The 23,500-nt window shown below is 37.7% G+C and overlaps 4 protein-coding genes across 6 annotated transcripts; 2 read left to right on the forward strand and 2 right to left on the reverse strand.

The window, feature by feature from the left end:
* The first annotated feature begins 1,499 nt into the window (after positions 1-1,499).
* Positions 1,500-10,563, forward strand: LOC140778056 (phosphoinositide phosphatase SAC2-like). Of its 3 annotated transcripts, XM_073122585.1 has the most exons (17): positions 1,500-2,044; positions 2,299-2,430; positions 2,772-2,976; positions 3,086-3,251; positions 3,908-4,130; positions 4,553-4,629; positions 4,785-4,972; positions 5,053-5,150; positions 5,311-5,444; positions 5,553-5,666; positions 6,243-6,645; positions 6,851-6,972; positions 7,121-7,234; positions 7,611-7,826; positions 8,237-8,395; positions 8,770-8,878; positions 9,862-10,563. In XM_073122585.1, the coding sequence occupies exons 1-17, from the start codon at positions 1,958-1,960 to the stop codon at positions 9,982-9,984; spliced, it is 2,670 nt and encodes an 889-aa protein (XP_072978686.1). In that variant the 5' UTR covers positions 1,500-1,957; the 3' UTR covers positions 9,985-10,563. The 3 variants fall into 3 exon arrangements, with proteins under 3 accessions (XP_072978686.1, XP_072978688.1, XP_072978687.1); XM_073122587.1 differs by lacking the exon at positions 2,299-2,430 and having other exon boundaries at positions 1,503-2,044; positions 2,772-2,972; XM_073122586.1 differs by lacking the exon at positions 2,299-2,430 and having other exon boundaries at positions 1,504-2,044.
* A 232-nt stretch (positions 10,564-10,795) lies between these two features.
* On the reverse strand, positions 10,796-14,097 carry LOC140778057 (small ribosomal subunit protein uS2-like). The gene is made up of 5 exons (XM_073122589.1): positions 13,900-14,097; positions 12,609-12,871; positions 12,339-12,536; positions 12,005-12,206; positions 10,796-11,125 (listed from the first exon to the last, which is right to left on the reverse strand). The coding sequence occupies exons 1-5, from the start codon at positions 14,027-14,029 to the stop codon at positions 11,007-11,009; spliced, it is 912 nt and encodes a 303-aa protein (XP_072978690.1). The 5' UTR covers positions 14,030-14,097; the 3' UTR covers positions 10,796-11,006.
* A 165-nt stretch (positions 14,098-14,262) lies between these two features.
* Positions 14,263-18,454, forward strand: LOC140779658 (uncharacterized). The gene is made up of 5 exons (XM_073124846.1): positions 14,263-14,396; positions 15,521-16,410; positions 16,530-16,730; positions 17,484-17,679; positions 18,001-18,454. Exons 2-5 carry the CDS (start codon positions 15,565-15,567, stop codon positions 18,183-18,185), a joined length of 1,428 nt encoding a protein of 475 aa, XP_072980947.1. The 5' UTR covers positions 14,263-14,396; positions 15,521-15,564; the 3' UTR covers positions 18,186-18,454.
* A 770-nt stretch (positions 18,455-19,224) lies between these two features.
* LOC140779562 (ethylene-responsive transcription factor 1-like) lies at positions 19,225-21,810 on the reverse strand. The gene is made up of 3 exons (XM_073124681.1): positions 21,458-21,810; positions 19,720-20,626; positions 19,225-19,610 (listed from the first exon to the last, which is right to left on the reverse strand). The coding sequence occupies exons 1-2, from the start codon at positions 21,696-21,698 to the stop codon at positions 19,758-19,760; spliced, it is 1,110 nt and encodes a 369-aa protein (XP_072980782.1). The 5' UTR covers positions 21,699-21,810; the 3' UTR covers positions 19,225-19,610; positions 19,720-19,757.
* Between the last annotated feature and the right edge of the window lie 1,690 nt (positions 21,811-23,500).

Genomic DNA, 23,500 nt, shown 5'->3' on the forward strand with positions numbered 1-23,500 from the left:
AGATTTTTTTCACGTTGGTTAAGATCACAAGGATCGAGTTGTTAAGTTGTGAAAGTAAAGGGAATTTTAATATATTTTATTGCAGAAATTTTCTCATGTTCTCAATTATTGGCAATGGGACCCCACGGGAGATTGCCACCACAATTGGGGTTTGACGTGGCTCCCGGGTTGACACATCGCTGCTGACATTGGGTCCTCCGTCACCAATACATGCCTGCCACGCGGCAGCATATGCCGCGGGATGCCCAGATTCCACGTGTGCTATTAGTGGAGGCGAGAATAAAATATTGGGGAGCAAGTTTCCGTGAAGGGGATGCGGGCCAATGAGGCGCTGCAACGTGGAGAGAATGGAAGAATAAGAATAATTCAATCTCAAGGTCCTTTTCGGCAAAAATGCCACCAGGGCATGAGGTGGCCATCGACAGCTATTTGCTAGCTAATTAGGTATTTTGTTAATTACAATGCCTTGCGACGTTGTCAACTTATTAACCTAAAATATATCCTCCGTTGCTATAAGTTCCATTTATTTATTCTTTCATGTTTCACGATCAAACGTATTAATTTCCCAGGGTTGGAAAACTAACAGAGACTAGTCGTGACGGGAACGGGAGAGATTGAGAGATTACTCGTTTTCTAATAAGATTAGTTTTAATTTTCAACTTCTATATCCGGAGGAATTTATCTCATCTCCTTACTTACCCAGGTATAATTATTCTCTCTCTTTTTAATTTTTGTGTTGGGAAAAATAACCCACGTTTTACACGGCTCAGAATTCGCTTGGATTTAATTTGCAAATAAAGCCAGTCAGTTAGGATTCGCTTGGACGTAAGAGAACAAGTAGAAAGTGTTGCTTTTATACGATTTTGGCAATTTCTGACTTGGGAGTGTGCGGGAGAATTTTTGGGGCGGTCCTTTTTTGCCAAGAGATGATAGGCGATATAGTATTTACGGAAAATTAATTGCATGCGTGGATCATATGCCCCTTAAGTATGAACTCACCGTCACGTGTCTCATCTTGCTATCTAAATTAATCTAATGCATCCAACCTGGAGAACGATAGGGAGTAAATCGAAGCTCATATGCGTAGTTAGTTTACAGCAGTAACATAATCTAAGCTCATAATGCAAACTAAACTAGATTTGTAGATTTCTATGAGTGGGCTAGTCGGCCTCGTCTTTTTAAGTCCACGAGGAGCACGAGTTAGAACATGAGCAAAACCAATGATTGGGACTGATCTCTGTTCTCCCCCCAGCAACAGTAGAAAAAACAAATAGATTTCGCTTTACAAACGATCGAGTTTAAGTTTGCAATCTAATCTACTGTTCACGATTTTATTTTTAATTTTTAATTTTTTACGGCGTTCCGCCACAAAAGTAGCCGCTTGTTTGGGCTTGCGATTATTCGGATAAGAATTGCATCTCAACAAATTAGCTTTGCCAGGTCGAATCAATTACCTTTCGTTTACTCGGTAATTTTAAAGTTTAGTTTGTCTTTTCGGCATTGCGTGGGGTTTTTGTGGACGGAGGCGTGGGCTAATGTCTGTGGTCTTCCTTTGCTCTCTCTCTTAATCGACCTCCTTCTCTTTCTCTCCTGTATCGCTTCTTCTCTCCGAAGAGAGAGAGATTTGGGTCGTAATCTTTTTGCTTCCTCTCTTTTGCGTGCGGAAAAGAAGGAAAGTTTTGATCCTTTTTTTCTCCCTTTTTTTGTCGCTCTTCGTTTCCGATTCGATCTAAAAGAGGAAACTTTTTTTTTGGGAGGATCACAAGTTTCTGCGCCGTCTGCAGATAAAGTGAGCCCTTTCCTTTTGCTATGTCGCCCTTGTTCTTCTCTTCTATCCTTCTCGTGGACGGGGGAGAAGCATTTGTGTAGGAGGAAAGGAAGTAATGCTATATTTGAAGCAACCCAGAAGGAGCTCTTGGGTTGTTTTGCGAGTTATCTAGTCCTGAGATCTGATCGGATGGCGGCGGCCGGCGAGGTGGCGTCGGCCAGAGCTGGCGCCGGTGGCGGATTTCTTCAAAAGTTTCGGCTTTATGAAACGAGATCGGTGAGGACTTTTTTCTTGATTTTTGAATTTGATCCGTTTTTTTTTCTGTGTTGGATTTTGATCTTTTAATTGTTTGATCTCGTTAAGACCTCAGCTTTGACCAGGTGCTGAGTTATATTTGGTGTGCTTCTGGATCAACAAAGGAGATATCTTTTTTTGTTCGACCTTATTTGATTGTTCTTTTTTCTTCTTTTGGGTGTGATTGAAATATCCTTTAGATGAATTATCTTATTGGGTTCTTACTGATCCTGCAGTTTACACACTTTCTGGATCGAGCAACTTTCACTAGATATGTATCTTCTGCTTTGAAGATGCTCAGGAATCTGGTGGTAGAACTGTTTCATGATTCCTTTCTACTTCTATTTGATGAGGAGGCCTATGATAATGTTAGAGCCCTAAAAGCAAGTTTATGATTTAATTTCTTATGAGTTTTGCAGTTACATCGAGATATGTGAATTATGCTGTTGAATCTCTGTAAATGTTATCGAAACCATTTTATCTGATTGCCAATATTGATCCTATGTTGTCTTATTATGCTCAGTTTGTATATATGGATGCTGGCTAATGATTTGCTATTTCTTGCTCATGTAGTTGATCTTTTCACCTTTTATTATGTTGGGAGAGTTTGTTTGTCCTTTCCATGAAAAGAGGGAGTTGAGTGATATCTCAACAGTTTAGTTTCATATTTGTGCTAATCCGTTGGATTTACTCTGCTGTCATGCTTCAGATGTTTTACATGATTGGAAGAGACAAGAGGAGAATGATGTGGAGAGTGTTGAAGATTGACAGAATGGAATCTTCCGAGTTGGCAATCCACGAGGATCCTACAGTTTTCACGGAGAGTGAATGCCATGGCTTGTTGCAGCGAATACATGAAGGAAACAGGTCAACCGGTGGGCTAAAATATGTCACCAAATGCTATGGAATTGTTGGTACTTTAGTTTATTATTGTCCTATTCAATTTCTCTTTGCTTTTATCTTTTAATTCTTATGATGTAGCTCGGAAGATCTCATACTAGAGTCTATTTTTTCCTATTTCAGGTTTTGTCAAGTTCCTGGGGCCTTATTACATGTTGCTTATTACTAAGAGAAGGAAAATTGGAACAATTTGTGGCCATGTGGTGTATACTATCTCCAAGAGCGAAATTATTAGACTTCCATGTTCCACCATGCTGTCCAATATGGCCTATTCTAAGGATGAGAACAGGTCTTTTGCCAATTTTTCTGCGTCGAAAATTTGTGTAATGTTCGTTGTACTGATAATGAAGACCATAATATTCAAGACCTGCTGCAATTTTGTATATGAAGGGTGGCATAAGATTGAACTTCTCTTTCTGTTTAAGAGTAAATCATCTAAAATGTTCCTGATGCACCATTTGGATACATATGTGTTGTGAAAGTGCATCTATTTAGAACTTCAATCAATCTGTTTAGTCATTTTTCTAGTTAGACATCTTCCTTATAATTCATAGCAAGTTGTTAAATAGTCCCCCATGGTCCTTTTTTTTTAAATCTATAGATCCATTCTTGATGGGAATCATATTTTCTGTAAGTTTGTGAGATTCCTATCAAGTAGTTCAAGTTTTAAACATTTTTTTTAAAGCTACCAGTTTCTTCAGGCTCTAAATGCCAGATCAGTTACTTCTAAATGTAACAAGGCAACTTTCTTGCAGTATTGAGGTTGTTATTAAATGTTCGATTGGTACAAGGTACAGAGAGAAGTTCAGGTTTCCTATGTCCTACTATGAAAATTGTTGATTTAATTGATAAACCTTATTTTTTTTGCCAGTTTTCATGTTGTCCTTTTCTCATATTTGGGAGATTAATATTATCATACTTTTCTCTTTTTTGCTGATGGCATAGATACAAGAGGCTCCTATGCACAGTGGATCTCACCAAGGACTTCTTCTTCAGCTATTCATACAATATAATGCGCAGCCTTCAAAAGAATATATGCCAACCTGAGACAGCGCAAGGGCTTTATGACACAATGTTTGTCTGGAATGAGTTTCTGACGCGCGGAATACGAAATCAGCTCAAAAATACTAATTGGACAGTTGCCTTAGTTCACGGATTCTTTAAGCAGGTAACATCTTTAGATATATGTAGTTGTTCAAGATGATTTTTATTATTGATCTATTGAAGAACTTCTGCATGGTTCTCTTGCTGGTATGGTGAGAAGTCAGGGTATGCCTGTTCAATAAAGTAAATGTAAATGTTGGCCATCTATAATTACAAAACCAAGTTTTTTTTTTGGTTGGAAATCATGAAACTCCAAATAGCCTTATTGATTTGTTAACGAGATTGCTTGTAGCAGGAGAATTGTACATGAAATCGTTAACAAAAGCTAGATTTTCTATTCTTTGATGAAAATGTCCCATTATCCTTTTATGCTTGAAATGTGATTAATTAATGCTCTTTTGTCTTTATTAATCTAGTGGCTTATGGAGTAATTTTTGGTTGGATGCTTGCTAAATTAATGTTCACTGATTTATTTTTTTTGTTCAGTCCAAACTTTCAACATGTGGGAAGGATTTCAGGTTGACACTCATTGCTAGGCGGTCACGTCATTTTGCTGGAACCAGGTTATGATCGATTATGTGCATTAAAAGATAATGCTGCATTTTTTGTTAATGTTAGAAGTGCCATAATAAGCATGGTTTACTTCTATTTATCACATAATTAGCAGGATCTACTTAAACATTTACCACATACTGATCTCATTGCTTCCCTGGAACAGGTACCTGAAACGAGGTGTAAATGAGAAGGGTAGAGTAGCCAATGATGTCGAGACTGAACAGATTGTGTTTGAGGACACTCCTGGAGAAGTCCCACCACAGATAACATCTGTTGTACAAAATAGGGGTTCGATACCCCTTTTCTGGTCCCAGGAAACTTCACGGCTTAATATTAGGCCTGATATAATATGTAAGTTTCAGATATTACTTCTCTTCTTAACAGTACAACCAAGAGAATCTGTTTTTGATAGCTCCCTCTTGTTACCTCAGTGCAGGAAAAGGACCCGAAGTATGAAGCCACTCGACTTCACTTCGATAATCTTGTTAAGAGATATGGAAACCCTATCATTATTTTGAACTTGATTAAGGTTTGCTTGCTACTATTATTAAATGTTGTAGTTACTTTGGATTTTATCCTCCTATGATCCTATCATATTAACACTAAAGTGGTGGATTTTTACAGTAGCTGAATACATCTCTAATGATCTGCACATTTTTCTTTTCCAATTGGTGATCTATTCCATTCAGACACGCGAGAAGAAGCCCCGTGAATCTTTGCTCCGTGCAGAATTTGCAAAGGCAATTTATTACATAAACAAGGGCTTATCAGAGGAGAGTCGTTTGCGGTTCCTACACTGGGATCTGAATAAGCATTCTCGAAGGTGATCAATTGCATCAGTTACTGCCAGTTCATGTCTTTTATAAAATTATTCTTTTGTGGTAATGACTGGTGAATGACATTGTACTAACATTGGATATTCTACTTCCAGAAAAGGCACCAATGTGTTGGCATTGTTGGGCAGAGTGGCGGCAAACGCATTGAACCTAACAGACATCTTCCATTGTCAGATAGCCACGGGATCAAGATCTCAGGATGCTTTAAGGTTTCTTTTCCTTGTATAAATTTAAAATTTAGTTACTGTTCAAACTCTTTTTTCTTGCATATGAAATACTTTTGGGAGGCCTTCCAGAGGGGAGTGGCCCCTCGTGGATTATCAGCTAAACCTTCTTGGTTGCACTTTGACCTTTCATAAAATCACCAAGGCTGTTTTGAGGCACTGAGCTAAGGATATTTTGAAATGATTTAAATATTAGATACATTTTATTTGGTTGAGCAAAATTTTGTTTTTTCTTGATAATTCAGTGATTGCAGTGGTCGTATATTTTCTTTCTGAAATGATACTGTACTAGAAATATGATGCTGTGGACTTAGATTGGGTAGCATTCAGAGGATACTGTTGGACCTGGTTCTTGAAAGCTTGCTGGGAAAGTATGCAGCCACGGACATACCCTATATATCTATTGTATTAGCATCTTCATTTTATTTCTCTGTGATAGAGGATTAATGCTTCTTGGGTTTTAGAGAGATTGATGTCCTGAACTACTTAGTTCCTACACACTTTGTCACATATTTCACTTGTAGTTAATTTTTTATATTGTCTGCCTGTGATGTATTCCAGGAGACAAAATGTTGGTAACTGCATGCGTGATGGTCACAGCACAACAGATGATGCTGTTTTACCTGGCAATGGATATGAGGAGGATCAAGCAAATAATGTAGACACTCACAAAGTTGAAACTTCTGACAGTAAACATATAAGTGATGTGGATTGTTTGTTTAAACCACTTTTGGTTCAAAAAGGTGTCCTCAGGACAAATTGCATAGACTGCCTCGATCGAACGAATGTTGCGCAGTATGCCTATGGTTTAGCTGCTTTTGGGCGTCAGCTTCATGCCCTGGAACTGATGGACGTCCCTAGTATTGATTTAGATGCTGCTTTGGCTGATGATCTGATGATTTTATATGAGAGGATGGGTGACACACTTGCTCTACAGTATGGCGGTTCTGCTGCTCACAACAAGGTATCAGTAATGGTTATAACATTATTCTTGCGACTTGCCATTTTCTTTCCCCAATTTACACAAAGTGTACTTCATTTAATAAACAAATTGTGGATATATTCTTTGATTGTAAATTATCACTTGCCAAGTCAACTACATACTTTTCTCACTAATTGCAGCAGTATTCTATTGTTCATTGCTTATTGCATTTTTGGTAATGCCACAGATATTCTCTGAGAGAAGAGGACAATGGAAGCCAGCGGTGCAATCTCAGGAGTTAATTCGAACTATCCAGCGATATTATAACAATGCCTACCTGGATGCGGAAAAACAGGATGCTATAAATGTGTATGTCTTTATCCATTTCTATTGTGACTTAGCAATAGTTAAAATTAATAAGGTCATCAGTTAATACTCCAGCTACAAAAAAAGTTTCCTTATCCATATTTCAACTCAAGATTTGTTTTTTCTTGGATCTGTCTTTTGGTAAATGCAGGTTCTTGGGGCACTTCCAACCTCAACTGGGAAAAGCAGCACTGTGGGAGCTGGATTCAGATCAACATTATAATATTGGGAGGCGAGGATATGGCTTTCCTGATGAAAATGCAAGGTATTCATGCTTGCCCTCATCTTCTGCTCCAATTGTCCTATCAGTGCCAGTCTTCAGTAGTGACAACGGGGCATGTTGCTTGTTCTAAGCTCTTAGATGTAATTCAACTTTAAATAAGAGTGCTTTGCCTGGAGAAGGCTTGATCAAACTATATTCTCCAGACTATGTGCAATATATGTTCAGAGAAATGTCCGTATTGGCCAAGGGCTTAATATGATAGTATAACTGACCTGCTGAAGTCATGGCACCATGGACATTGCAAGTAACTACAGGGATTAGATAAACCAAAGATGCGCCCATAGTTATTTGTATATCAAAATGTTTCATCTGCATATAAGTATATGTTCTGGTAAATAACCTGCTTTTCTATCGACAGGTCATTTATCAAAAGGTCCCTATCAGATGGAAATATTCTATGCGAGAGCAACACTTTATGCGAGAGCAACACTCCTCTATCTACCTATAATGTTGGACCAAATGAAATTCAGAAATCAACTTTGCCTCCAAGAATGCATCAACTTGAAGATGTAACTGGGCTTTCTGATTCTGCACCAGAAATTTCGACATGTCAGAGTGGACTATCATATTCAAGGTGAGTTGCTTATCTGTTGAAAAGCTTTCTGTTCCCTGTTACTTGCTTTTGTTCTGATGTGCAACTGCATAATTGATGTGGTTCAGGAACATTTAGGATTGTTTTCCTTCTCATATATACCTAAATTAAATACATGTGTAAGGAACTCATATTTTTGATATATAGTCAACTCCAATGCCCGTTCTTTCTGTTTCTGAAAATCAATATCTTTTTACAAAGCTTTAACTTACTCTTGTTTTGCATTAACCTCTAACGAAAAAGACCTCTCTCTCCCACACTTCATTGCATGGCATTTATGTAATCTTACGATGAAAATAAGCTAGTCCAGGTGTTTATTGTTGACAAGATAATGCTGCTTTTAAGTGCTCATAGATGTATATGGACTAAATGTTTATTCTGTTGTTTCATAGGTATATCCCAGCTATGTCTCAGAGGCACCTTTTTCCAGATAATAACCAAGACAGTTTCTTAAGTGGACTAGGTTCTGATGAATCTAACTGGTCAAATTTTCTGGACCTTGATTGGCTGTCATCTTCTGGGAACTCGTGTGAGGATGAAACTTTTGAGAGGTGATCATATTCAATCATTTTTAGTGGATAGCTACTGTTACTACACTGATAGTTCTTATGAAAAAGGTTCTAGGAATAGAAAACATTGATGTTGCACCCGAGTGCATGCTCCAACTATGTTTGCGTACTCACTGGACATTCAACTCCTCTTGATGTAAACATAAATTGTTTAATGTTAAATTCTTAGGAATAGTGGAGTTCAATATTTATGTGCTAAGAATTGTGCACTTACTGAACACCGACATCTTCTTCTCTGTTTCCCTTCGTCTTAAACATTGGGCTACTATCTGAGCAGGTAGAGGAGTGCCTGCATTCTCAATGCAAGAACATTTTGTTGAAAGAAACTGAGTTAAATGTTTATTCCTTTTCTGCAGGTCATCACTCATCAATTCACCTGCTGGGAATGTCTCCTCCGAAAATGTCATTGATGGGATTAATGCTTATACAGATACAGCATTAAATCACGAAGTGTCTTGCATTGAGGTGATATTCTTCTCTTGTTTTATCTGTTAAGAAATGCTTACCTCTCTGAAAGCATGATATCAATTGAGTGAGGACTTTTACTTCTCTCAGAACTCTTTCTGAACAAATATAATCATTGGGTCTTCTTAGAACTAATAAGCCTCACTAAGCTACTATATTTAATTGGAAATGCATCAATGATGTGATAGTTATTGCCTACATAACATCTTAACCAGCTATATTGCCAAGTCTCTCAAGTTCACATTGAGATGTTCCACAGGACTTTTTACATGCTTTCTGCTTGTAGTGGCTTACTCTAAATGGTAAGAATAGGTCAAACATCAGGCTGGTAATGATAAAATAGAAAATAAGACTCCTGGAAGATTCTCGCCATTATTCATGGCTTCATGTACTTTTATCCACATTACCACATCACTTTTGAGCTGAGCACAAAAGTTTCTCAATATGCTTTTGCATGCTCAAAATTAAGATCTATGGATTTCATTTACCATACTATTTTAAGAGCCAATTGATATTCTGATTGCTAGTGCATTAGTTGCTATCAATCGATAGCAAATGAGAGCATCGATATTTCCTCTTTGCAGCCTTGATTTAAGTTGAATGATTGGGAAAATTTCTTGAAATATTTTGTGAGTAGAGTGTCCAAATTTTCTCTATGAAAGGATTCATTTGAGTGTCTTGGGAAGATTTTGGGAATACAGACTTGCAAAGGGTTTTGGTATGTTGAACGATTCTAGAGAAAGGGAATGAGAAGACCAAATTTCTCCTAATGCTAATTTTGTTGATCTATATGGTTTTCTTTTTATTTATATTAATTACATTTGTATATTGTGGATATTATAATGGACAAGCGCCATTTAATACAGTAATACTTATTTAGTACAATGCATAATTGCAGAGTATGAAGTAATTTTACCAGTGCCAATTTTAGTTTGTTAAATCTTTATTTGTCCAAATTGTTTATGGTTGAAAAAAATCTACAGGAAAGGGAGGAAACCAACGTAGAATCTCCCCATGATGCACCTCAAAGTTCAGAAGTTCTCGATGAATTTCCAGATAGCTTTGTTGAATGGATTGAAAAAGGAGGCACAATTTTCTATGTCTGAATTTACTCATCCTGCTGACAAGTTAATCCAAAGTTAGTGCGATTGAAGCTTCAATCTGATGGTTTTCAAAGGTTATAGAGAAATTGAGAGCCGGTGACAGAGGCCACGGCGGTGGCGGTGCGGGTCGGCAGCAGCATAGACAACAACCATTCATTTGTAAGATATCAACCTCCACCACATCATCCAGGGACACATGATTAGATAGATTTGGTTACTGTGGTTAAACTGGCCATGGTTTGATAATAAATAGGCAAAGTAAATACAAATTCTTTTGGAGCAATTCTCTTTAGCTCTTCTTTCTCCCCCTCCCCTCCCCCCCCAACCCAAAAAAAAAAGCTCCCTTAGGTGAAACCGTGTTCTCTTGTAAATATAAATATCTGTAAACATATACATGTTGCGTGATTGTTGGTATTCGTAGAAATTTCTTGCCCCAAAATCGTCTGAAACAACTGCCTATTGTAAGATGGCAGTGTTGAAGAGTCGCTGTTTGCCACTGTTTTTGCCACTGTTTTCTGTTCTTCCATGTAAATTTTATCCTTTTGGAATTGGGATTTAGGAAACTAAATCCTTAAAGAGTTATAGGAGCTCAAATGACTCTTGACAAATGTTACCTTCGTTTACACCCAGCAACATCAACGAAAGTAGTACTTGAATTTATTTTCTTAGCTATTTAAGCTGATCAAATCTCGCGTAGATGAAGTTTTCATGAGGAAACTCAGAACCACGAATACATCTGTGTTTTAAATAGAAGCGATCAAGGCAGTTACTAGTAATTAACAATCTATCAAAAGTTGAGCAGGCAAATGAAGTATAGTGCACCAAATCACAATTCTATTCCAAAGTGCAACAACAGAGTATAATCCTTGAAATAAATTAAAAATAATTAACAGAAAAACACCTGACATGGCTACATAGGTTCACAGTTTGATGATCAAAACTCAGCAATGGAAGGTTTTAAACCTCCTTTAGAAACAAATTCGAACTGATATTAATGCTACAGAATTCGCTAACTAAACTTCTTCCTACTCCCAGCCTGTGGCAGTAGGTTGAGCAGATTCCCAACCAGAGGGAACAACAGGAGCAGCAACACCATCCACAGGTGCCGGGGCGGCAGCTGCATCCCATCCATCACCAGCAGGGGCTGTTATTCAAAAGAATAATCAAAGATTAGACTTACACGAGTAACTAAATAAGGCACAGAGGTAAAATAGGGTGAAATGGCCAACATGATAGCAAACAACCACAAAATGAAAACCGAAGTCTTTGTTTAAATTAAGTAGGGAACAGGCATGAAACCAGCTTCTCTGGCCAAATATTATATAGCAACAGCAATAATTGATGGTATGCAGATAACGAGGAAAATAACCATAGAAATTGGACATAAATCTAATATTTAAGTCCAGACAAAAGTATAGAGAGCAATACAGCAAAGAATATGATCAAAGACAGTACAAATCAACACTATTAAGAAACAGAACCACATAAAAGTCATTTGAAGGGCATGCAGGGGAAGCGCAGGGGAGATTAGGGGTGTAAATGAGCCGAGCTTGAGCTCAGCTCGGCTAGAGAGCTGAATTTTTTCAGCTCAAGCTGGAAAAGTTTAGCTCAGCTTGGCTCAGTTCATCTCTAACTCAACTTGGCTCAATAGCTCTAGGGGCTTATTGGGCTGAGCCTGATATGCATAATAAAATAATTTATGAAAACTAAACAATTAAAAAAATATATAAATCCTAAAGTATAAATTAGCACATAGAGTAATACAAACAGTAAATAATTAATATAAAAATCCTAATTATTAATGTGAATATATTATAATGCATCCAACTTGAATATATATATAATAAATATAATATATATAGAGTATCGAGCCGATCGCTGAGCTCGAGCAAGCCAATGCTGGCTCGACTCAGCTCATTTAGAGCTTGAGCCGAGCACACGAGCCTCATGGGCTTTTTCACAGCCCTAGGGGAGATCCACCAAGTAAATTAAAAAGTAAATGAGAGCAATTGAGAACACTGACCTTGGCCAGCAGCCCACTCAGCACCAGCAACCGGAGGAATGACAGCTGGTGCAACTCCCACATCAGAAACCCACTGGTCCTGACCCCACTGATCAGCTGGCAAACCTGTGTACCCAACAACTTGACCATATTCAGGGGCCACAGGAGCTTCTTCTTCCTGTTCCTTCGCTTCCTCAGGATCTCTGTAGAAAAATAGATCAACCTGCAAACACACATCAAATTAGCTTTTACTGTGCTATAGATAAAAAAATGACATACAATGTATGTGTGTGTATATATACACATATTGTCAGTACATAAAGTTCATTGATCATGAAATATTATTATCCCTTACCATCACTTCCCATTTGTGCCCAGGAGCTATTGTTCCACGCATTTGCAAAACCATCCTTGCCAACAGCCAGAAAAGGCAGCCAATACTGTGCTTTCCTTTATTGTTGGCAGGAATTCCAATGTCAACATATCTCATGGGAGAATCGGTATCACAGAAGGCAATAGTTGGAATATTTCCCAGAGCAGCTTCCTTGATTGGCTGCGAGTAATTTAATGTAGAAGTTGATAGCCATACTTACAATATAAGAAAATTCCAAAGTATGAGATTTACCTGATGGTCAGTCCTAGGATCTGTGAGGATAAGAAGACGAGGCTCGCTGAAAGATGTTTGAAGTTGGTTGGTAAAGGTTCCGGGTGTGTGCCTCCCTGCAATAGGATGAGCACCAGTATACTGTGCGAACTTCAAAACAGCTCTCTGACCATATGGCCTTGCTGATTGGACGATTATATCTTGAGGGTTCTCAATGGCAACAATGACCCTAGCTGCCAGCTGGAGTTTCTCCCAAGTTCTACCGAGGTTGATAATGAAGATACCTGTCATAAACAAGAAAAATAGCTCAAGATCTAATTGTTGATACAAGAAGACTAAAAAAAAGCACATAAAACAAAGTAACAAGGCTGCTTGTTACTTACAATAAACGGTTGATCTCTTGGAATTGCATAATATGAGACTTGACAAACAAAAAAAAGGTAGCTGGAAATGTTTGCCGATAAAAAAACAACAATACTAGAGTAGAAAATAGATACTTATACACATAGGGTATTATTCCCTGCACTGTGTTATATCGGCATACTAGATACCAATTGTTTCAGGTATAACAAGGTATGATCATCAAGCAAATTTAGCATTAAAAGCAACAACACATAAGCATGAATTTTCTTTCCTACCAAATGATGGCTTTTAAAGGATGAACCCTTACCTTTTAATGCTGCTAAACCTTTTCATAACCCTAAAATGACAAGGTATAATGAATAACCTCAAGATCAATCTTCCTTTCCATGCTCACACCAAATAAGGTTATCCATGACATACGAGAAAATTTATATTACGGGAAAAAAAGAGAAGACAAAAAAATATCCACTATTTCTTATGCAACGCCGATTTAATGTGCTTTAGCAGCTCTACGAGATAGTAACGCATTCAAGGCAGACTAAGACCCTATACATCTACAAATAAATGCAAAGAATTCAACAAAATTTTGCAAAAAGTAATGTACTATATCATTGTTAGAACAAAAGAAATTATCATCAGCATTGCATCGGCGAATCTTCTATCAGGAAATTATAATACGATCTGCTCTTCAAACAAGTTCCAATTAATCACACAGTTAATCCATCCCACGGCAAATTCGTTGCCCCCCATAAAAAGAAGTCTCTCGTACGATTTACAGTCAGGTAAACCATGCCATCGAAAAGAAAAAAGAAACTAGTCTCATCAAATAACAATCTAAATCCAAAAACACTCGTAATTCATCAAAACACCAGCTTTTGACGAAACTATAACATCGTAAGGCAGAAGATCTGCAATTAAACAAAGGAGCAGCCGATAAACTAAGACTTACCATCGGTTCTCCTCTTGAAGACGTACCGCTCCATCTGGAAGTCGCAGTTCTTGGTTCCGAGATGGACATCAGCAGCAAGCATCATCTGGATGTCCTGCTCCTTCTGGGAGAGAACCCGAGCTGCCGCCATGGCTACTTCCTCGTCCGCCCGAGGACAGCGGAATTCTAAGTCTAGGGTTTGAGTGGAGACGGTTTCGGGGGGAGGAGGCGGGCAGTCCTTTTATATGGTGACTGGAAAGCCCTAGCACCCAACGAAATTACGAAAGAGTACTTCTATAATGGACCGGGTTTGTTTCTTATCGGGTTAACAGGATTTAGACCCGTTAAAAGCTGGCGTCTCGTTCTAAACCTCTCCTTATTATTGCTTCCTTTCCTTCCCCGCGAAACAAATCAATTCTATTTCTATCCCTTTCCGCCGTATATCTCCTCTTCTCCATCGATCTATTCGTCCTCCTCGAAGAATTAAATCCGCCGGTGGCTTCCTCGGCATCCGTTTCGTGAGTTCTGATCTTTCCTTCTTCGAATTTCAAGTCTTCTTCTTCCAATTGCCCATCTTTTCTTTATGCTTCATCTCTAGATTTCTAGGTTTATCAATTGGGGAGTTGCCCTATGGAGGCTGCAAACTGTTGATGTCTTCTTGATTTCTTGATTGTTACTTATTTGATCATGTGTTGCTGCATATAACCAAATAAAGGTTCTTTTGCTCTAGAATTGCATGAAAAGAAGAACTAAACAAAACCTTGGGAAGACTAATCTGTTAGGAGTTAAAGAATATGATTGGTTCATTGGAAGTTGATGCACATGGATTCCTTCATAGAAAGAAAGCTTAGAAATGCACTAAATTATTACAAACAGGAGAAAAAAAGGAAAAAAAAAATTTCTATGCTTGACGTACTCGTTTGAGTCAATGAAGACCGCAATTTTTTGGTATAAATGAACATTACCATATGTATATTCAGGTGCATGGTAGACGTCGGTACTCCAGCGGAAAATGAAAAAATAAAAGATCTGGAATTGTCTGTAATCTCGTCTGGAGAGAATCACTTTGGGCTCATCAATTATTGGGAGATGGAGCAAATGATCATGTGCCATTTGTTAATCTTGGGACAGTCATTTAAATTTTCCATCTGCTTGCTGCTTCAATTTTCATCAGAAACATTAATTTTTTTGAATCTTTATTTATTTATTTTTTTCATTTTGTGTGAGTTAATAAGTAATTAGGTAATTTTCTGGGCCAAAGAAACAGCCACATAGTAAGTTAAAACCTTTGTTTATAAGAAATAATTGATGGCTGAAGATTTTATTTTTGAACATAACAATAGACCTAAGCTTGAAATCTTTTTTGCCCTAGAAAGCAAAGGAATATAATATGTCCAGCCTACTGGTTTAGAAACTGCTAAATCTTTTCATCACCAAAGAGAGTTAGAGCATCTACAGAGGAACAGATATGTTAGCGGGTGTGTTTTGCATTACCTTATGGTTATTCTTATTATCATTAGTATCATTGTTGTCATCGACTATTCGATGCTGATTCTTTTGTTGCTGTTCTTATTGCTATGGTGGAACTTTTGTAAAGATAGCTGTTCGGCCTGCTAATTTCACTGGGTCTATATACCTGCAGGAGAAGCTCTATTTGTTGATAAGTGCTGCATTGTAAATGAAATTATGGCCTCATCTGACAGAATAGTTTCATATTCTTCACTCTCCAAGCTTGACAGAGGAAGTCAGTATGATGAAAAGAGTAGAGCTGATCTCTCATGTGGCTATCCTAAAAGTTTTTGTTCATCTGTGCCAAGATCCTTAGGACAGGAATATCTCTATGAGCCATCACTGGAGTCTGACTTACCAGAGGGAAATGATTTTATCGAGGAATCTTGTATTTTTCCTCAATCTAAAGCTAATCCCGAGATAAATGTGAAAACTGTACTTAGTGGCTTAGTTACAATTCTTACTGGCAGGAACAGAGAACATATTGATATTCAATCCCAACAAAGTTCTAGCTCGGATATATCATTTCTTAGTTCCACAGGTAATGGAGATAGCGATATACATCCATCAGTTTGCATACCAAGTGCACCACCTCTACTTGAAGGAGAAGCTCTAGATTATAGTGCATACAGTGAAATGCTGCAAGCAGAGCCTCCTGACTGGTTGCCAGATAGTTATGCTACTGCTTGCATGCAATGCAATCTTCCTTTCACGGTTATTACTCGCGGAAGGCATCACTGTCGGTTTTGTGGGGGCATCTTCTGCAGAGACTGTACGAAGGGAAGATGTTTGTTGCCTATCAAGTTCAGAGAGCGGAACCCTCAGAGAGTATGTGATGCTTGTTATGACAGGCTTGATCCACTGCAGGGCATATTGATCCACTACATCAGCAATGCAATGCAATCAGCAAAACATGATGTTATGGATTGGACATGCACAAGAGGGTGGTTAAATTTGCCTGTTGGTTTATCAATGGAATACGAGATATACAAATCAACAAATACATTGAGAAGTTATTGTCAGGTTTCCTTTTTGCGTCTCTCTCTAGAAAAAGCTTTTCATGCAAATATTGTTACCTTGTGAAATATAATTATTGCAATTATTATTTGCCTTTTATTGTCTTTAGTTTCTGGAATTTACAGGTTGCTAGATTAAATCCTGAGAAGTCTATTCCCTGGGCAGTTCTCAAAGGAGCAAAGGGGCTTGCCATATTAACTGTTGCTAAAGCTGGTGCACTTCTTACCTACAAAGTTGGTAGTGGTCTAGTACTTTCTCGTAGGTCTGATGGGTCATGGTCTGCACCATCTGCCATACTCTCTGTTGGTTTAGGATGGGGAGCACAGGTAGGTCCAGTATATTATCCCCTTTGTTTCTTCAATTCTACTATCACATATACTACGAGTAAATCGGCATGCATTGCTGTATTTGAAGTTCTAGTTGTCTGGATTCATCCCACTACTTCTCAGTGACTGAGAAGTTGTGGGATGATTTTATTAACTTATGGAGAATAACTACACATAAATCACATAACAAGTGAAAACATCTTATTTAGGGATTTTATGTTTTTCTGGCTGTACTGTCCTGCTAGTTTAGAAGTTGAAATAACTTCTCAGATTTGGATCCAAATTATCACTTGCAAATTAGCTGTCTAGTTAGGTTCAGAGCCGATAAGTGGGCTCATGTAAGCTTTTTCATTTTTGGTTTGGAGCAGCAGGCTACACACTGTTAGTTAGTTTGGGTTTACATTTGATTGAGTCGAACTAGCATACTGACAAAAAAAAAACCATATGATACTTATAATAGAGGGAACATCATCTCTGAGCGAAATATATGCAATAAACAAGAGAGATAATTTTCAAACAAAATTAAGGAAAACGTTCATAGTTTTTTCACATTGCGAGAAGTTTCTCATCGATTGATTTGATACTATTGAAAAGACTTATATTTAATTCTACCAGTAATTTTCTTTTCTCTTTGAAGGCAAAATGATGTAGACTTATGCCTCAATGCTTTGAAACAAATCTTATATTTGGGCATTTAAATCCTAAGCACCGATTATTATGATATTTTCTGAACCTTTTCTGTTGTACTTCCAGATTGGGGGTGAACTCATGGATTTTATCATTGTGCTACATGGACGTAAAGCTGTCAAAGCATTTAGTAGTCGCATGCATATATCTCTTGGAGCTGGTTTGAGTGCTGCTGCTGGACCAATTGGCAGAGTTCTGGAAGCAGATCTTAGGACAGGAGATAGAGGGTCTGGAATGTGTTATACTTACAGTTGCAGCAAAGGTAATGATATTGTGAAGGAAAGATAAATGCCTTGACAACTGAGTTTATTCAAATTGGAATCCTTTTTTTTTTAAAAAAAATTTCCATAGATTCTATAGTTAAATTACTTTATTTAAATTCATATTCCTCAACATGCACCAAATTTTCTTCTCATGCAAGACTAAGGTGTAGGGAATCCTAAGAAAGCTTATGGGTGGTTACATTAAGGAGGAACGATTTTTGGCATTTTGCTCTAGATCTTTTGCAGGCAGACATTTTATTTACCTTGTGTTACTATTAGTTTCTATAGATATTTGATACTCTGTTGGAAACTTCATCCAGGTGCTTTTGTTGGTGTCTCATTGGAAGGTAACATTGTCGCAACAAGGATGGAAACTAATCTGCGCTTCTATGGTGATCCTTATCTGACCACCACTGACATTCTCCTAGGCACAGTGGAGAGACCAAGGGCTGCTGGGCCTTTATACTCTGCTCTGGATGACTTATACTCCAGAGTTGGATGCTAGCTTCTGTTATGCGTCTCTTGTACATATCTCTCGTCCTTTAGGTGTTATCTGGTGATTCTGCTGTTCCATCATCCTCTGGATATATGGTGACAAATATTATCATTAGTTCTTTCATATTATCTCCATATCTTTAAGATCAAGAAAATGTACAGTCATAATCCAATATCTATACTCAAAATTGTCATGTGTAGAACACACTATCTTTGATTCAATTGATGCGTTGCAAGCTTCATGGCTATGTGATAAAATAAGCCTATGCCAAAAATGGACATAGAACTTGATATTTGGAGTAGTCTTGTGTTCTTTTGAATGTTTCTAGAGGTGAAAGCTGGTGGCTTTTGTGAATAGATAGAAATCTCTGCGAAGGAAGCATGATCAGTGTTCCTAATTTTTTATATAGGCCAGCAGATTGTGATTCAACCTCCACAAGCCTGAGAGATGGTCCTGTACTTCTTTTCAAATGTTATGGCCTTTTTAGGCCAGAAGAATGTTCACATACTATGCTTAATATAGGCTTGCTTAAGAATCTCGCAACTCACCTAGATGCAACTCCTAATCCTCACTAGGACCACCACTAACCTCAAATGAGTCCAAAATCACCAGCTCCCATATCTCTCATTAGACTATCAGATAACAATTACCAAACCCACTAATCCTGAGTTAGCACCCACCAAATCGGCATAGCGGTTTTGAGAACACAATCTGAAGATGTGATAACAGGAATCTGGATAGTTTTTTATATGTATTTACAGAGTAGTTCAAATTTTTATTTGCATGTTGACTCTTTCTTTTACCGGTTTGGGTTCTCTTCTCATATGAGTTATTGAAAGGTAAATAAAGATTTAAGCTGCTCTCTCTCTCTCTCTCTCTCTCTCTCTCTCTCTCTATATATATATATATATATATAGTAAAAACTGCTCTGTAAATATTAATTCCGATAACCCTTCCAAACATATGGAGATATTTTTCTAGATAGCAAACAGCCGAAGGAACCAAATGGATAGCAAAGCTACAGGAATTTAGAAAAAGATAGTCGCCGTAACCGCAATCATTGATCAGATTCAATTTAATATTCACAATCAATCACATACAAACAAATGCAACTCTGCAAATCTCCACTAGATTATGGCAAATCCAGTCTAGGCTTAAGATATTATAACAAGGAATTGAACATGGCAAAGAAACAAGAGCATCAAGTTCACAAGCATCTCTGACGATAACAAGCAACAAAATACAACAAAGCCTCAGCTTCAGATAGAAGTAATCATCAGCATGAAAGACCAAACAACTGTAACACCTCGTAGGAGAGCAGCATAAAGCAGCTAAGAGGAGACGCTACATCTAATAGATACTTCCATCAAGCTTTATTTAATTTACAGCTGGGGATGAATAATCTGGTCCTTCACATACACATCGATATGAATCCTGAAATAGGAATTAAGCAGCGTAAAGCTCCTTTTCAAGAAGACAAGTAATAGAGGAAAAAGAGAGACACATAAAATTACTCATAATGCAATCAATTTGAAATACTTACATCACTTTTTAATTACTTAAGACCAGGAGCCAGGACTATCAGTAGACGCTGCCCTCCATAGGAAGGTCATCAAAGCTCCAAAGCTCCATCACTTCCAGTCCATCATGAGCTGGCTCGTTACAGAAATTTCCATCGATAGACTCATATGAGCTTCCTTCTATACAAGGGAACTGCAACAACTTCATATAGGATTCAAAGTCTAGCTCATCAGTGAGTTTCACTGCAGTGTTTTGCTCCATGGCCACTGCATCTCCAGAATTTGTTTTAAGTTTCTTCTGTGGAATACCAAATTCCAAGACTTCAGATTCATCGCTTTCAGTTGAGGGGGGAGCGAGAACTGATGTCTTTCCGGGGGTCTTGGCCTCGAATTCCCATGCCAAGCCTGAGCAGCCAAAAGAGTGACTTCCCTGGTCAGAGAAGAGATTCACCCTGGTTCCCTCTAAAGGTGCAGAAGTTTTCTTTGCTGAATAAGAGTTCAAAACTTCAGCTTGAGTATGATCCTTTTCTTCCATGAGCCCAAGACTTGAATATAAATTGCCATCCGGGTAATTAAGGCAATTGAAGGACTTATTGAAGTTTAAGTTCTGTGACAGGCTTGGTTTGGGTGCTGATGGATTAATTGGTTTATGGCGGCGCTTTTGGGCAATTGATCGCCCTTCAGGGAAATTCACCTTGGCTTTCTTGCCTCTGATCCTACGGGCTTCCACATCATAAGCTCTAGCAGCTTCCTCGGCAGTGTTGAATGTGCCAAGCCAGACTCGAACCCCTTTATGAGGATCTCTGATTTCAGCAGCCCATTTGCCCCATGGGCGTTGGCGAATTCCTCTGTATTGATTCTTTCTCTTCAGGCTGGCTGCTTTAGCAGCATGTCCATCAAAACCCACAGACCTTGAAGTAGTTGAGACCTCTGTAAATAATATGAACAGCAGAAAATCAAAAGGAGAACAAATTTAAGCCTTCGTATATACAGATAGAAATCTTTCATATAGTTAGCTAGTATAATTGATGGTACAAAACTAAAAATGTTCTCTATGAAATACCACATAAATACAATCACAAAAATTGATATCTAAGACCTTCATTATTAACATATCCACAGTCCAATGAAGGGAAAAAAAAAAAGAGAGTTAGAGATCAAGAATACTTTGCAATAAAAACATGTCAAACACTACAAAGATGAGTGGAAAACAAGTCATTCTGATTAATACTAGCATCTTCTCATTTCATATGATCTGTTTCACTGATGACTTTGAGGAAGAAGCTCCTATTCTTCACAAGTCAGCCTAAAAGTGGTGGTTCTTCACTATTCTCCTTTTTCATGAGATTCCTCGTTAAGCATGTGGTGTGAGTAGAATTTTCAATGGAAAAGAATCACCATTGGCTATTTGTGACACATGATGCACCTCTTTCTCTCAAAATCACTTGTTATATTTTTCAGGCATGACTAGAAAGCCGCAGGGAAAGTTCTTAGGCGTCTTCAATATTGTCGAAGATCTAATATCATTGAATTAAACTACAAATATCAAGAAGAAGAACAAGTTTGAAAGAACAAAATTATCACTAAAAAAGAAGATATATGCCACGAGAATAACTATGAAATCCCATTCCTTTTCTTCATACGCCCCCCAAAAAAACCCCCCCAATTCGCAGAATCCAGCAATTTCTAAAAATAATTAGAAGAAATTCGAATCTCAAGCATTAAAGAAAAGGATTTCTTTATTTCCCTTCCAATATTTACCTCGAGATAAGCGGTCACTAGAGTTGAAGCCCAACGTCTTGACATCCTCGTCGTCCGTCTCGTCGTCATTCTCTTCCTCCGACTCGCCCTCGAATTCCTCGAAGTCGGCCTCGAAGTCTTCCACAATCGCATGATGCTTCCCTCCCTTCTTCTTCCTGAGACCGGGCCACAAGTAGTCGGCGGTCACCCTCCTCGTCCCCGCCGTAGGGATGAAGCCGGAAATGATGGCTCCTCCACACATCTCGAATCAATCCAAATCCCAAAGGAGTCTCCTTTTTCTCCCTTCCAAGCTTCCTTCTCCCTTCTTTTAGCTAACAATTAGCTTACTACTTCTTTGGTACAAGGAATTGTGCGTAGGGTGGTGGTATATATAAGCATTTTGCATGAGCTCATCATACTCATTATATTAATTAAACTTAATAATAGAAAATGTAATTATTTTTACCTTAATGACCTTGTTATTATGGTTAATCATATTATAAGTGAGATTAGATTAAAAAAAGTGAATCCAGAGCAATGACCCTGGTTTTAGTATCCAGACCCTATGCAAGATATGCATGAAATATATGCAACTTAACCATCTTCTTTGTCCACTAATCATGTGATTAACCAATCATTAGACTAGATTAAGCAGCTATTAAGATGGTGATGGTAGAGGATTTGCAGTGGATTTGTAGGAAAACCACCATGGTTTTATTAAGGCGGTATTATCGGCTAAGCCGGTATTATTAAAATAATAACGAGAAGATAAGCAAGATTAAGGTGATTATTTGCTACAAGGAATTAAAGGGGGCTGAATCTAAGGACCACCAAGAAAATGGAATATGCTTTAGGATATGTACCATCTCTTGTTAGCATAGTTTGATGACATTAATAAGCTTGTCCTCTTAGCTTGTGTACACTGAATCTTCTTTACCCCAAGGTTGAAACTTTGTCCTCGTAGCTACTGTTCTTCTCAATGCACAGTGAATAAGATCTAATTTTGCCCTACTTTTAGGATCGCATGCATTAGATAACTTCGATCGTATTTTATTTACTAACGTCGAGAATGGCTTAAATCAAAATAGAACTTATGATGTTCTACTTAATATCAATTTTATTAAAATTTAACTGAGTATTTTAAATTGCGGAAGGTTGGATCCATGTACGTTTGGTATTATGACTTGGACTTTTGATTTTATAATACTAGTGAAAACAAACACACAAAATCTATATACATTCTTGATGAACTGGCCATGGCAAGAATGTGTTTAAATTGGAGATATATATTAATTAAACTCACTGGTTGACCATCCTATAGCCTCGGTGATCACCCAAAGGCTTTGGCAAAAACCCAGGTAGCTGACCCATTACAAAGTCAACTATTGATTGAATCAACTACTTCATATTCATATCATTCTAATATATATATATATTTATATAGAGAGAGACGTTATGGTAAATAAGAAGTAGCAAGTGGGCACAAAGTAATGCTTGCAAGATAAGAATATTGCAACTTCCTTCGTGCAAACAAAAATATCTGCAAGACTTGTGCTTGTAAGCATATTTGTCCTTGTCTTTGGCTTTGCAAAATATCTTCTTGGCATTATACTTGACTAATGACTATGGTGGTTAATATATATATATATATTGTAAATAGCACCCTGGATCTTATCAAATTATTATTATTTTTTTTTTTTGGGGGGGGGAAGTAAAATCTCTATCTTAGGTGGATAATCTCGTGAGAGAAAAGTAGGTGCATGCATGGAATCAACTGCGAAGAAGATGATGGACAAAATCATGGACTGTACCATGAAAAGATGGGGGACAAGATAAGTTTGTGTTGCTGTTAGGTGTCATCTAATCTGCATGTACTCACACAAGGTTCTAGATTTTTCTAGAAAAAGAGAAAAAGAAATGTAGAAAAAAATAAATAAATTGTAATTATTATGAATAATTCTAAATTTTTAAGATGATATTTACCTTCTGGAAACTTCCATTCAATTGATACATAATATATCTTCTAAAACTTTATTAGTATTTATTTTTTCACTTTAGACTACA

This window comes from Typha angustifolia, chromosome 15 (genome assembly GCF_048772165.1).
Source record: "Typha angustifolia cultivar Huaian chromosome 15, ASM4877216v1, whole genome shotgun sequence".
NCBI classification, from domain to species: Eukaryota; Viridiplantae; Streptophyta; class Magnoliopsida; order Poales; family Typhaceae; genus Typha; species Typha angustifolia.